Source organism: Choloepus didactylus, chromosome 2 (assembly GCF_015220235.1).
Source record: "Choloepus didactylus isolate mChoDid1 chromosome 2, mChoDid1.pri, whole genome shotgun sequence".
Lineage (NCBI taxonomy): Eukaryota > Metazoa > Chordata > Mammalia > Pilosa > Megalonychidae > Choloepus > Choloepus didactylus.
In genome coordinates, this window is record NC_051308.1 from 189,759,097 (window position 1) to 189,772,947 (window position 13,851).

At 42.0% G+C, this 13,851-nt stretch overlaps 1 protein-coding gene across 1 annotated transcript in view; it reads left to right on the forward strand.

Annotated features, from left to right (window-relative positions):
* Positions 1–1,897: 1,897 nt before the first annotated feature.
* Positions 1,898–13,851, forward strand: part of C8B (complement C8 beta chain) — a 47,852-nt gene continuing 35,898 nt past the window's right edge. The window contains exons 1-3 of the mRNA XM_037827105.1: positions 1,898–2,087; positions 8,093–8,249; positions 11,721–11,862. Coding sequence (XP_037683033.1) covers positions 1,927–2,087; positions 8,093–8,249; positions 11,721–11,862 — 460 coding nt within the window. The 5' untranslated portion in view covers positions 1,898–1,926. The remainder of the gene's footprint in view (positions 2,088–8,092; positions 8,250–11,720; positions 11,863–13,851) is intronic.

The following is a 13,851-nucleotide window of genomic DNA, read 5'->3' on the forward strand; positions in this document are numbered from 1 at the left end:
GCAGCCCTGGCAGGAACGGGACTAGGAGAGCATTTAAAAGTACTAAACTTGCATCAGGAAAGAGGTTGAGGGTTTAATGCTTTTATACATTCAAATCTTAAAACAACCTTATAAAGTAGGTACTAAAGAATTATTGTACCCATTTTACAGAGCTGGAAATGAAGTTTAGAGAAATTAGGTAACTTGTTTAAAAGAAATCAAATCCAGTCTTTCCACTAGCCCACCCTCAAGTTGCCGGCTGCCTCTCCCCTCCAACGTCCCTCCCTTCCTTACACCTGTAATATCAACAGCAACCAGACGGTCATCCACCATGTTTATACAGCCCTTTATGGATTGCAGATTGTTTTTCTAAATGCCAGGTTAGTGGAGTCTAGACTTTAAAGTGTTGATTCTGGGGAGTCAGTGGTGGTTTTCAGGAAGGTCAGTTTGAAAGCCTCTGCCATTTGCGTGTTGCCTTAGAGTTTGCACAGTGATGCTTTCACAACCCACTCCTGTATGTCTCACTGCCTGCAAGGCCAGTACAGCCTCCATGCTATGAATTGGAGCTGAGACTCACTATATTTCCAAGCTAGAAATGAAAATGTGAAAATGCCCACATCCTACATCTGGCCACGGGCAATCTAGTAATCATTTCTAGAGATATTGAGGTGAATATTTCTTGGATTATGCCATTTTAAGCAACCCTTAGTATGACATTTTCCTTTAACCCAGTTTAACAGTGAGACCATTTTGAGATGACAGAGAAATCTGTAAACTATTCATAACAATAAAAGGATGGCAGCAAAGCACTCTTTGGGGCTCAAAGAAAACGAGTTTGACTCATCTTACATGACTGACACCTGCCTTGGCTGTATTCAACCTAGAGGAAAGTCAGTGGGTCTCCTCTGGCCTTGGATGTGGGAAAGGTGATAGGTGGAGGGCAAAAGTATTTATTGAGCTCCTTTCAGATGCTACAATCACCTGTGGTTCCTTAGGGTTGTTAGCAAATGTTAGACACAAATATCAAGTTACATGTAACAATGGTCTAATGTTGTACTATATACTTCACCTCCTAACAAGGCCAGGAAAGTTATATTTCCCTCTAAAGATAAAGAAATTCTAATAAATTATATCATAACACATATTTGGGTAATTATTCTCTTAGAGTAACCATTTTTATAATGCCTATTTATGAAGGATTTTCACATTTAGTATCTGATTTGACTTTCCCAACTCTGAGTGATAGGCCTTCTAATTTTACATATGAGGAACTAAAACCAGAAACAGTCCATGAGAACATCTCACTTATAGAGGCAGCAGTATGGGCCAGCACTGTTCAAACTCAGGCCCAGAGAGGGTTAGCAATTTGCCCTAGGTCATACAGCTGGTGAATTAGACAGGAAAATTTGAACTCAGGAAGACGGGCTCTAGAGCTCTGCATTCTCTGACCGACTTGCTTAAAATCACATAACCAGAAAGAAGCAAAACTGAATTCAAACCTAGGCCAGCCTGACTCCAAACCCTGCTTTCTGCTTAGTAATAATAGCTCACATGTCTGTGTGCTTAACATGTGGCTGCTCTAAGCATGTTACTTATATTAACTTATTTAACTCTCACTCTTCTGCAGATGAGGAAACTGAGGCACAAAGGTAGAGTGACTTTACCCAAGGTCCCAAAACTAGCAAGTGGCAGAGAAAGGATGTGAACCAAGTAGTCTGGGTCCAGAGCTCACACCTCTTCTGACCACACATTCTGTCCTCTCGGCTGCTTCCCTAAAAGTCTGTTATGATATGAACAAAAACCAAGTGGCTGCAGTTTTCCGTCACCCTCATTGGCTTCCAGAAGCAGGGCAAATTTTCCATCTGTGCAAAGTCTAAGGAGTTTTCAGTCACTGGGTGCTTTCTGTTTACTTTACTGAACTGTTTGCTCTGAACGGGGCAGAAGCTGATGGTGACATTCACCGAGCAGGCCTTCCGTGGATCTAGGACCCTCAACCGGATCTATCACGGAGAGGAAATGAGGCCATCCAGGACCTGGGCTTGGCGGTCACCGGCAGAGCTCTTTCTTCTCTGTGCTGCCCTGGGTTGTCTCAGTCTGCCTGGCTCCAGGTAAGTGACGGTTACAAATGAATCCCTGATCAATAATATCACAGGGAATATAATGCCACATAATGCTGGCTGTCTCTTTGCCGCATGCCTATTGAATGAGGAACATTTCTTGAAACAATTTGCATGCATCTAATAAAATAATATCAACAACTCTCTTCAGATTATTGTGGAACCAAGCGACTGACTTCAACAAAAGTTCCCATAAGAAACTGACATATTTAAATGTGTTTTGTCAGGCTGAGAAGAATGGGACACTTGTTCTGTATTCTGAACAAAGCCTTGGTGTGATTCTTTATGCATAAGATGGTTTGTTATATATGGAGAAGAATCAATTCATATCAGTGATGTTAATATATGAGTGACATACTCTACCTGCTCATCAACCCCAATTATTTAGATTCCCAGATTCTGCCCCACCCCCACATTCCAGATGTTCCCAGCAGTTAAATGTTAACTAATTCATTTCATCATTTTGTGTGTGTGTGTGCAAAATAAACCAAGGAAACATCAGAGTAAAAACTCAAACTTGGGCTCCAGTGAAAAAAAGCATGCATGACTTGGCAATTTGGAAACCCTTGTGGTGCATGAGATGCCCCTAGCATGAGAAGTCGAAGCCTCCAGGCTTCCTAGGTCTCCTTAGGAGTTCTCCTGGGGTCCAAGGGGAGTGTTAGTGCCATTCTGTTAATTCAGCCCATAAATGTTCTCTGAGGACAAGCTTCTCACTTAGTGTGAGGAGTACCTAGGACTCTAGGACATCCCCTGGTTTCTCAGCTCAGTCCCCATTGGGCATCACCCTTGGAACCTGGACTATGAATTTTTACTACTCATTGGGCACTCAATCAGTAATAGCTTTTATGACTATCAAGAATCCCAACTTGGCCCTGAGAATAACTAAGCCTCTAAGACCTTCCTTGTATGTGTTGTTTGTACACGGAGAAGCATTCAGAAGCCAAAGAAGTATATATGGACTGGAGAACTTAAGGGAACCATAGCAATCCTGCCTACAGCACTGTATTCCCCTCCAAGTTCTCTTGTCAGTGCTGTGGATACAGAGATAAATAAGACCTGAGGAGCTCATGTTCTCTTGGAGAAAGCCAACATGTGAATGGTACAGGGGAGAAACAAGGAAGAGTGTGATCAGCTCCTCTGGGAGTGAGGTCTGGAAAGGATTCTAGAAGAGATGGTGCTTGAGTTGAATCTTTACATAGGAGTGGATGTTTGCCAAATTGCTACAGTGGTGTTTCTGGTAGAAGGAGCAGCACAGGCCAAGACATGGAAATGTGAAAGAGCCTGACTTGTTCCTGAAGCTTCAAGTACACTTCATTAAGCCTAAACACAGGCCAAGGTGAGGAATTACAGGGGATGGAGACAAAGTAGGAGTAAGCAGGAGTCAGATCATGGAGTTGGTAAGTGCTAGTGTGGCAGCTAAGGAGATTGTACCCATCCTGTAGGCACTGGGGAGCCAGTGAAGAGTTTTAAGCAAAGGAGCAACACCACTTTCAGGTTTATCTGTTAGGATGATAAATAAAGTGTCCTTAGGTTGGGGTGATTTGTCTCTAAGGATCTCTTAGGTTGGGAGTGGAGGTGTGAGTGGGTGAGTAGCACATGGGTCTAGAAACCTTGTTTAATCCCCCAGCAAGGCCATGGCGTGCACATTATTTCTTATTCTATGTAGAAGAGCAAATTGATCCTCAGAGAGAAGAGATTCACTCATGTTTACTAAGACCCAAGACTCAGACCCTCACCTGGATTCCCATGGGCAGTCCTGAACACAGCATGCTTTTGAATTCCATTCATGAAGTGGAAGAATTAGTCTTCAGTTCTGGAAAATGCTAAGACATGCTTCATACTAGCTAAGAAAGATTTTAGTTTTATTTACCCTTATAATCAATTCAGATGAAATAAAGCACATTGTCATAAAAGCTATCATTTATTGATTAATCACTCTTTGCCAGGTACTTCAATACATTAACTCTAATCCTCACAGCTATTTGAGGTAAATACCATTATTTCCAGTTTTACAGAGGGGGAAACTGAGGTTCAGAGAGATAACATAATTATCACAGGGCTACTCAGTAAGTGGCAGAATATGGATTCAAATCCAGTTTTTTCCTGGTCCCAGAACCCCTATGTTCTCCCTGCAGCTCTCCGCCTCCCACTAATGCATTAGCCCCTCTCCACCTGCATTGTGTATGTGACTTGCTGGATTCCTATGCCATTTCGCTATCTCTGGGCCACACATTTGTTGCCTTGAGATGTTGCTTTAAATTTCAAGTCTACAGCAGCAAACAGTAGAAAGAAGAGAAAATTGAAAACCTGCCACCCAGAAGCTGCCCCTTCTAACAAAGAGGAAGGATGCTATTTGCAAAGGGGATGCAGCTGCCTAACAAATTGTGTGTGACAAGAAAGTTGTTGTGTCAGGGCATTTCTACAGAAAGCCAAAATATATTGACACGCCCCATCTATATAAGCTGATGGCTCGCAATTTACTGCTGACCTAATCCTGCTGCACTCAATGGATCCATCTTTATTTTGATCAAAGATGCCTGTTAGAAAGAGAGTGGGAGATGTGGACCCAGTGAAATATGTCCTAATGCTGGCAATAGCATTTCATGTACCCCAAGGAAAGGTGCAGTCTTGCTAGACCTTCAGTAGAAGGAACACATATTGTAAGGACATACAGAGGGTGTTTATTGTGAGATTATTTGCAATTGCAAAACTTTGGGAAAAATGTAAATGCCCTTCAAAGAGAAAAAGAATAAATTAGGTGTATTTCCTATGATAAGAACATGAACTAGATCTCTTTATACATTATTAATATGCATAGGCCTCAGAAACGCAATGCTGACTGACAAAAACAGATTGTAGAATAATTCAAACAGTGTGAGTAAAGCACACACAAAGCAACACTATATCTTTTGTATATATAAATATATGTAAACTGTGTTTAAAAGAGACTGAAAGGATACACATCAAATTCATGATAATAGTTGTCTTTGAAGAGGAGGGGAGGGGAATGGAACTAGGGCCGGTATAAAATAAAGAGGTCACAATTACAGAGAATTATTTTTGATTAAAAAAAAAAAGATGAAGTAAATTTGACCAAATGTTAACAATTGCCAATCCTGTATTGTGAGTACGTGGGTGTTTATTGTTTTATTTTCTATACTTATCTAGGCATGTTTAATTTTTCAAAACCAAAAACATACAGAGGATTTTGAATGACAGAAGTCAAGTCAGTCAAATGTCCATCTAATTTGTTTCTATACAAATTCCTAGGAGTGAAAGGCATGTGTTGGAACTATGCACAGAGGCCCTGATTTAACCTGTGCTTTATGTGGCTTCATTCTATACTGAGAAATTAAAGATACAGTTTACTGCTAGCCTTCCAGATTTGCATTTTGTAGTACTAATAAACCATGCACATCTCATCAATGTAATTTACAAACATATTGTTTATTCAGCTGATTACTTCATTATATTGCTACTTCCATAATGAAGATTGGGTACAAAAATGAGAGATCTGGTGGTTATAACTACTTCTAACCAGGTTCCTTCTAAAAAGCGATCATTTGCCCATTAACTGGCTTTCAAATATCAGAGTGGAAAATAATTGTGACTCTTAATAGCACATGTGCCTTGCTTACCCACTCAGTCTCAACTATGGCCCCTGAGTTGGATTGAAAGTTGCTAAAAACACAACATAGCTGTTTTGTAGTTGAAGTAGGAAGAGAGTATCCTGCAGAGCTGTCAAATACATACTTAGGAGAAGCCAAATCACAGACAATATTGTTTTGTCAAACCTGAGCAAATTAGTAGATGAGAGCACATTCCAAAACCCCTGCTGGTGTGCAGCATCCTGCCTCAAGTAACCATTTCAAAGTATCCACCTGTGGTTTCCAGTAGAGTCTTTGACCTTTACTTAAAGATCCAACTTTACTAGGCAATTGATTTTGTTGGTCTCTGGGGCAGTCATGGAGATGGATTTCACTGTAGTTAATATTATCTGCTTTTTAGGACTTTTGCCAAGTGAGAATGTATTGTTAATGACCTTGTCTGGAGTGGCATACTGTGCATTCGAGATGATGAAAACTATGTGATGCTCTCCTTAATGACTCAATTTTGGATACAGGGATGAAGTCTGTCTTATATAGAGACCTGGGGGGATTGGTAGAGTTGATGCTGGTCCAGTTCCCTTCCAGGCAGCATGGGGCGATGGACAAAGCACAGGCTCTGGAGTCAAACAGAACTTGGCTCAGATCCTACACCATCATGTACCAGCTGTGTGACAATGGACACGTCAGTTGTCTCTTTTGGTCAAGATGGCAATGCATCATAGCTGCCTTCTAGCAATGCTTTGAGGATTGAATGAAATGACATGGGTAAAATACCTAGGAGAGTGCTTGACACAACATCAGTGCCCAGCAAATCTTAATTGTCTTTGTCTTCTTTCTTGGCTTGAAGGATCACGAATTACAAAGAATCTTAGTGTCATAGGTTTTTTCAGATGTAAGAAAAATAAAAATAATCTTACACCTATCATATTGCAGATGGAGAAGCTGGAGGCCTAGACAGATTAAATAACATGCTCATTTTATTCAATGTTTTTCTTTTCTGAATGTCTTGCCATGTGCCAAGAACTCAACCAGAAGCATTGCCTTATCTTCTGGACATTTTTCAAGTCTCCTGTTGCTCGACTGCTGTGCAGATATGATACTGTCTGTCTCACTCCCACTCACCTCTAAAGCCTCTTCTTGTCTGCTGGGGGAGCTGATGTACCCCAGGGACTTATCCTTGGCCTGCTTCTTCTCTCAAGAACAGTCTTATCCTCTCCCATAGCTTCTCATGTATCTCTAACTCAAATCTCTCTCTTGACTTCCAAACCCACACATGCAACTATTTCCTAAATGACTCTACATGGGTGTTCCATGGGCACCTGGAACATACTCTAACCAAAACTTGCATCTTCCTCAAAGGACCTGTGTTCTTTCCTCCTCTGTCCCCCATCTACCCATGCACTCAAACTGGTAATCTGTATGACCTAAACTCCTTCCTCTCCTCTAACCAACTCTCCATCCAATTACCCATCCCTTTCTATCAAGCCCACCTGAGAAGCATCTCTTAAGTCTGACCTCTCATCCTCTTTCCCCTTAGTTTAGGCTCACATCACAAATTGGTACTACTGTGTGAGCTTTCCCTGCCTCCAGGCTCTCCCCACTCCCACCAGCCTCCACGCTGCAGCCAGAATGACCTAAAACACAAATCTGGCCATGGTGCCTGCGAGCTTAAAAACCTTGCTGACTGGATAACATCCTAGAGAATTAAAACTCAAGACATGCTTCTCTTTTCCTACTCTAAGACAAACTGAGTTCTGGAAGGCAGAACCTGTGTCTCATATTTCTCTGTACCCCCTGTAGTACAGTGCCCTGAATAATGCAGTTTATTCTCAGGAAATGTTTCATAGACTCTTAATATAAGAACACCCTTTAAAGAGCATCTAGTCCAAACCTTTCATTTTCCAGGGGGTAAAAAGAGGACCAGAGCTGGGAAGTAAATTGCCTAGGATCATACAACTGGCTGTGGTTATATTCCCTGCATATACCTACAGCACTTCAGAGTTTGTAAAGTGCTTTCACATATGCTATCTTATTTAATCCTTATAAGAAATAGCCTTACAAGATAGTATATTACCTCCCTCCCCGCATTATACAGGTGGGAAAATTAAATTTCATAGAAGTTGAAAAACCAGACCAAGGTCACCCAGCTGCTAATGAACTCTCTTCTGACCCATGTTCAGTACTCTTACCACAGCTACCCATAGTGTTAGGCAATTACTGGAGGTTCAATAAATATTTGTTGGAGAAATTAACCTACACTTGAATGAGAAACTAACAGTCTTTCCCAAGTGAGCAAATATATATTTATTGAATGGACAGGCAGTCAGTTGGATGTATACCTAATTCCCTTCTGGTCCTTGATTCTTTTCTCTCATCATGCCTTTTTAGAGGTGAAAGGCCACACTCCCTTGAGTCAAACGCAGTCAACAAGAGCCTTGTGAAGAGCAGACAGACGCGGAGTGTGGATGTCACCGTCATGCCTATTGATTGTGAATTGTCCAGCTGGTCCTCCTGGACCACATGTGATCCCTGTCAGAAGAAAAGGGTAAGTGCCCAGGCCTTGATGGTGTGCCAGGCTTCCCCGAGCCCTGATCCTTAGTGACTGAGGCATCACTGACAGTGCCTGCCTACCACTGCATAGCCTTGCAGGCCCTCAGTCCATGTTGGTTGATTTAATTAATAGATCCTTTGCCCCTGGGCTTCTAAGTAGTAATCAGACCCTTTCTTTGGTTCTTCAGATGTTTTCCCAAAGCACTTCTGTCCTTGCTCATTCTAGCAGCTTTCTCATCAGACTTTCTGCCTCCAACCTGTTTCTTTCGATCCATCCTTCATGCTGCAGCTGGGGGCGGGGAGCTATCAAAAATGCAAATCTGACCTGTCTTTCCCCAACTTGAAACCATTCAAAGTCAACCCATGGCCTTTAGGATCAAGTCCAGACTCAAGGTATTCAAGGACCCCCATGACGTAGACCATAGTGAGCATTTGCATTTCTCTGACAATTTCACTGTCTCTGTCACCTCAGTGCCTTTATACCTGCTGCTTTCTTGGGCAGGAGTGACCTCTCTTACTTCCGTCACTGGCTGACTCCTATTCATATTTTGAAATTTTACTCCCCTGCGTGCCAGCATCTATCATACTATACTGTTCACTATTGACCGTTCCACTACATGGTGAGCTCTTGGAGGATTATTCCATTCTATATCTTCAGTGTACAGGGCCAATTTCTAGTACATAGTAAGTGTGCCATAAATATGTATTGTTCGATCTCATTATATTTTCATGGCATCTCTATAAGGAAGGAGGATAGTTGTTACCCTTTCTGTTAGGTACATGGGTAAACAGAGGCAAAGAATGGATAAGTGACTTCTTGAGTTCACGTGGTATCAAATACAAGCTTGAACTCAGGCCACTGGCTTCTTGTCTAGTGTTCTACTAAACATGCAGTATCTGCAGTATTTGTCCTTCAGGGTCCCTTGTCATATGAGGGTGGACCCAAAATCTCAGCTCTGAGGACAGCAGATGTGTCAGATAAAAGAGAATGGTTGCCATTTCCCCAGCTCCTTGGGAAACCAAACCAGCCATGGGCAAGGACTCTAAAGAGGCAGTGGAAGTAGGCCCAGGACAATTATGCAATTAATTGGATCAATGTGGAGAGCCAAGGAGGATCATTCAGTTCCCAAAGTAGGCTTTATTGCTGGAGTAATCAACATTGATCCAATTATCTGGATAATTGCTTCATCTGCACCATAAACCAGGAACGCTCAGCATGAGTCAGCCAGCTGGCGATAGCTCCTCACTCAGAATTTGCTACAGACTTTCCTTGAGCTGGATATTATTGCTATCTGCAGGGGCCCTGGCTGGGGGCTTAGAAAAACCTTTCAACTGGGGATGGGAGATGCATTTCCTCCATCAGTTCACACTCTTCAAACCCATTTTGCCTTTGGGTTTGTCTTCTAACAGTCTTCCTTGCAGACCTTATCTCTATCCCGCCAGGCTCTCCCACCTGGGACAACCCTCTTGAAGAGCAGAGGAGCAGAGGTGAAAGGTTATCTATATTTCTGTTTTTGGATTTCTAAAGCCACAAGTTCAGATGCCATACCAGTAATAGCTGTGCCTTGTAAAAGTGTCATTCTACAAAAGGGGATGCTATCCTGATTTGCCACTTTTGTGTACCAAAATCTTGACTGCACCAAAATCTTAAAACCATCCAAATCTGATCACTTCCTTCTGCTGCTTCGAATCCATTGGCTTCTCATTGCCCAAAGACAAAATACCACATCTGACCTTAGGAAGTCCTGGAGATACCTGCATTACCTGTCCCTGGCTATGTCTCCCTCCAGCTCCTGCCACTCTCCCTCTTGTACTCTCCTCTCTGCTATGATAAATCTCTGTTTGCTTGAACAAGGCACATTCTCTCTAGTCTCTTAGATTTGGCACAGCAATTTTCCACACCTGGATTGCTTTTCTCTGCGTTCCCTGTGCCAGCTTTCCCATTTTTGCCTGACCTTTCTACCTGTCCTTCAGATCTCAGCTTAGATGTCACTTCCCTCTGAAGTCTTCCACCATCTCCTAGGTTTGCAACCGGGATTCCTCTGTGTAAGAGATTCTTACAGTACTCTGTACATCCCCTATCATGGCACTGTCTGTTTTTGTTTTTAATATCTGAACAATAGTGCTTTGCTGCTAAAAGTTTAGCTTTAATGGATACAAAACTGCCGAGTAAAATAAGTGTATTCAAAATACATTTCTGTAGGTCAAGATTACCTCTCAGTAGAAGAGCAATGATCTATTAGCAAAACTATACATTAGGTTTAGACAGCAAAACAGAAAGGATTTTACAAGTGTAACAGTGTCCCCATTCCTGGCACACACAACCACCGTCAGGTGGCAGCTCACCCTAAGTAGGACTTTTACTCAAACACACACAGGGCCTAGAGTGATCACTTTGAGACTGCTTTTTTTTTTCATTTTTTTTTTTAGTTTTCTCTAGCATAGTTAATAAATGCCAAATAACCCAAATAATTCACCTTGCATGGAGGTATTTTTCAGTCATGGAACACTTTTTCTTGGTAAGAGCTTTGCACAATGCTCCTAAACATAGAGCTTTTAACCATTCAGAATTTAGCTGTAAGAGGGCAGAGTTACACACAGATTAGTTTGTGCTGTGACTGCCTGGTGTCCCTCACTGTCACCACCATCACCCTCTGTGACTTCCTTCAGGGCAGTCTAGAGGGTCTGGTTGTGATCGAAAACAAACAAACAAAAATAACACCCATCTTTTTCAACATTCGGTGGCTATGCCCAGCACGCTCAATCAATATTTTTAATATAAATAAACAGGAAAGTAGGGATATAGCAATATTGACTACTACTTAAGATTAAAAAAGGAAAACTAAATATAAGAAATTTAGTGCCTACTATGTACCAAACAAAATACTGAGTTCCCTATATATGTATATATCTCATTTAAGCTCCATAACTACACACTTAGGTCATTCATTATCCCCATTTTAGAGGTGAATACATTGAGATTCACAAAGGTTAAGTAACTTGCCCAACACCACATAACTAGGAAGTGAGAGTCAGCTGTGCCTCCAAAGCACTTGCTTTTTCATTTATAATATACTGACTGCCTTAAGGAGTAAGTGAGATATTTGATTCAATCCATGGGAGTAATCAAGTGAGAGATTGCTTTACTATTGAACTGACTACACAAATCCACCTATTAGCTGTTGATTCCAAAGCACAGTATATCTTTACTGATCACTGCAGATGCAGAGATCAAAGGCAAGGTCTTGACCCTCAGAGAGGTCACAGTCTAGTTGGAGAAACTGTCAGGTACACAGCCAAGCACAACACAGATCGTTAAGTATATGTAACGGGGGGAGCAGGAGGGGCTGGGCTTGGATGTTCTGCCTGGAGCCCAAGTCCTGGCCAGGAGAACATTTGTGTATCATATCCCTCAGCTCCCACGGTTGGCTCTGCTCTTGTTTTACCTTGCTCCTCTCTGCTACAGTACAGACATGCCTACCTGCTCCGGCCCTCTCAGTTCTACGGGGAACCGTGCAACTTCTCTGACAAGGAAGTAGAAGCCTGTGTTACCAACACACCATGCAGAAGTCAAGTGCGATGTGAAGGCTTTGTGTGTGCACAGACAGGTATAAATGGTTGTAGGATGGGAGGGGACAGCTTTCAAATGAGACAGTAATAGCGCATGACGATGGAGGGACTGGCCATTGCTTAGTACACAAGGTCAGAGTCATGAGATAGACCAGGAGATCTCATTACCCTCAAATTTCTGACCTCCTTTTACATGTACTATTTCATGAAAACAACCCTGTAAAGTAAATATTATTTTAATTCCCATTTTATGAATTAAGAAAATGAGACTTGGGGAGGTTATTTGCCCAAGATCATAGAGCCAGTAAGTGGAGAAGTTACAATTAGGAATTTGGGGATTCATGTTGAATTCACTGACATAAAGGAAACCAACATTATGTGTGAATCAGAATCAAAAATCCTGGGTCGGGTCTTACTTTGACTTTGTGTTCTAGAGGAAGCCACTTAACATTTCTGCATTTTGGTTCCTACAATAGAAAACTGGGGGAGAAGTGACTCTCTTACGAGTTTGTTGTAAGCATCCAGTGACATAAAGGATAGTGAAAGGTCTTTGTAGGTGGTTAGTCAGAGAACTGTCATTCAAATACACTGACCCATTCATTTGGGAACCAGAGATGTTACATGACTTTTCCAAGGCAGCCTGGGACTTCAGACTTCTAGGTCAGTGCATTCCTGCCCTGCCCTTTCTCCAGGTCGCTATGTCAGGTGTAGTTGGGCAATTCTCTCGATCATGTTTGCTACAGTCTTTCTAGGGAAGGGATAATGGAAGAAGCCAGAAGAGATGGTCACCAATGGAATGAGTTGAGGCATAGACATCGTGTGACCAGATAACTAGGAGGCAGTAATTGTGGGCCTTAAGATAAAATGGTGCGCATAGGTATGTTAACTATCGCTGCTATAACAAATTACCACAAACTTAGTGGCAGAAAACAATACAAACGATTATCTTAAAGTTTGGGGAATCAGAAGTCTGAAATCAGTTTTACTGTGCTGAAGTGGTGGTGTGCTCCTTCTGGAGGCTCTAGGGGACAATCAGTTCCTTGCCTTTTCCAGCATCTAGAGGCTGCCTCCTTCCTTGGCTCATGGCCCCACCTCCTCCCACCTCGGCTTCCATCATCACATCTCCTTCTCTGACAGACTCTCCTACCTCTCTTTCCCCTATAAGTACCTGTGTGATTGCATTGGGTCCACCGGGATAATGCAGGTGAACTCCCTGTCTCAATTTCCTTAACTTAATCATGCTGGCAAAGTCTCTTTTGCCATATAAGGTAACATTTTCATGGGTTCTGGGATATTTGTGGGAGTGCATTTTTCTGTCTTCCATAATAGATTACTTCTACTTTTGCTTTCTCTCGAGAAACAACAGAGATTTTTTATACTGTTGCAGATCATATTTTACACAATAAGAAACTGATGCATGCTTTTTTTTTGACATGAAAATTTTACCTTTCTTTTGACAATGGCCCAAAAAGACAGGCTGGAAATTCAGGGCACATGCTCACTGTCCCTCATTCTTCTTCCCTTTCCTACCCCAGTACTCCTGATCTGAAGAAAAGATGCTTAGACAAAGTCTCCCTCCTGCCCAGGGGGTGCTGTGCCTGAAACTTCATCAACAGGAATCCCTATGCCAGCATCTCACTTATAAGAGCTCTGCTAGCCAAGTACAGTTGTGGGCAAAACCTCAAACAGTTAAATAGGGTGTAAGCATCATTTGTCTCTGAAAAATATTTGAAGAGATAGTCTCAGTCTTCTGCATTTCTGCATCATGAAATCACATGTGGCCTCTAACACATGATAGTCAGTGAAGATTTTTGATTATAGCAAGGAAGGAAAAAGGAAAGAGAGGGAGAGAAGAAAGGAGGAAGGGAGGGTGGGAAGAAGGAAGGAAGGAGGGAAGGAAGGAGAGAAGGAAGGAAGGAAAGACACAAATTAATGATTATCAGTTGTAGAACTAAGTAAACACTTGTCTTTTTGATTCATTCATCTATCAAATTCAAGCAAACATATGCCGGCTATCTCTCCAAGTC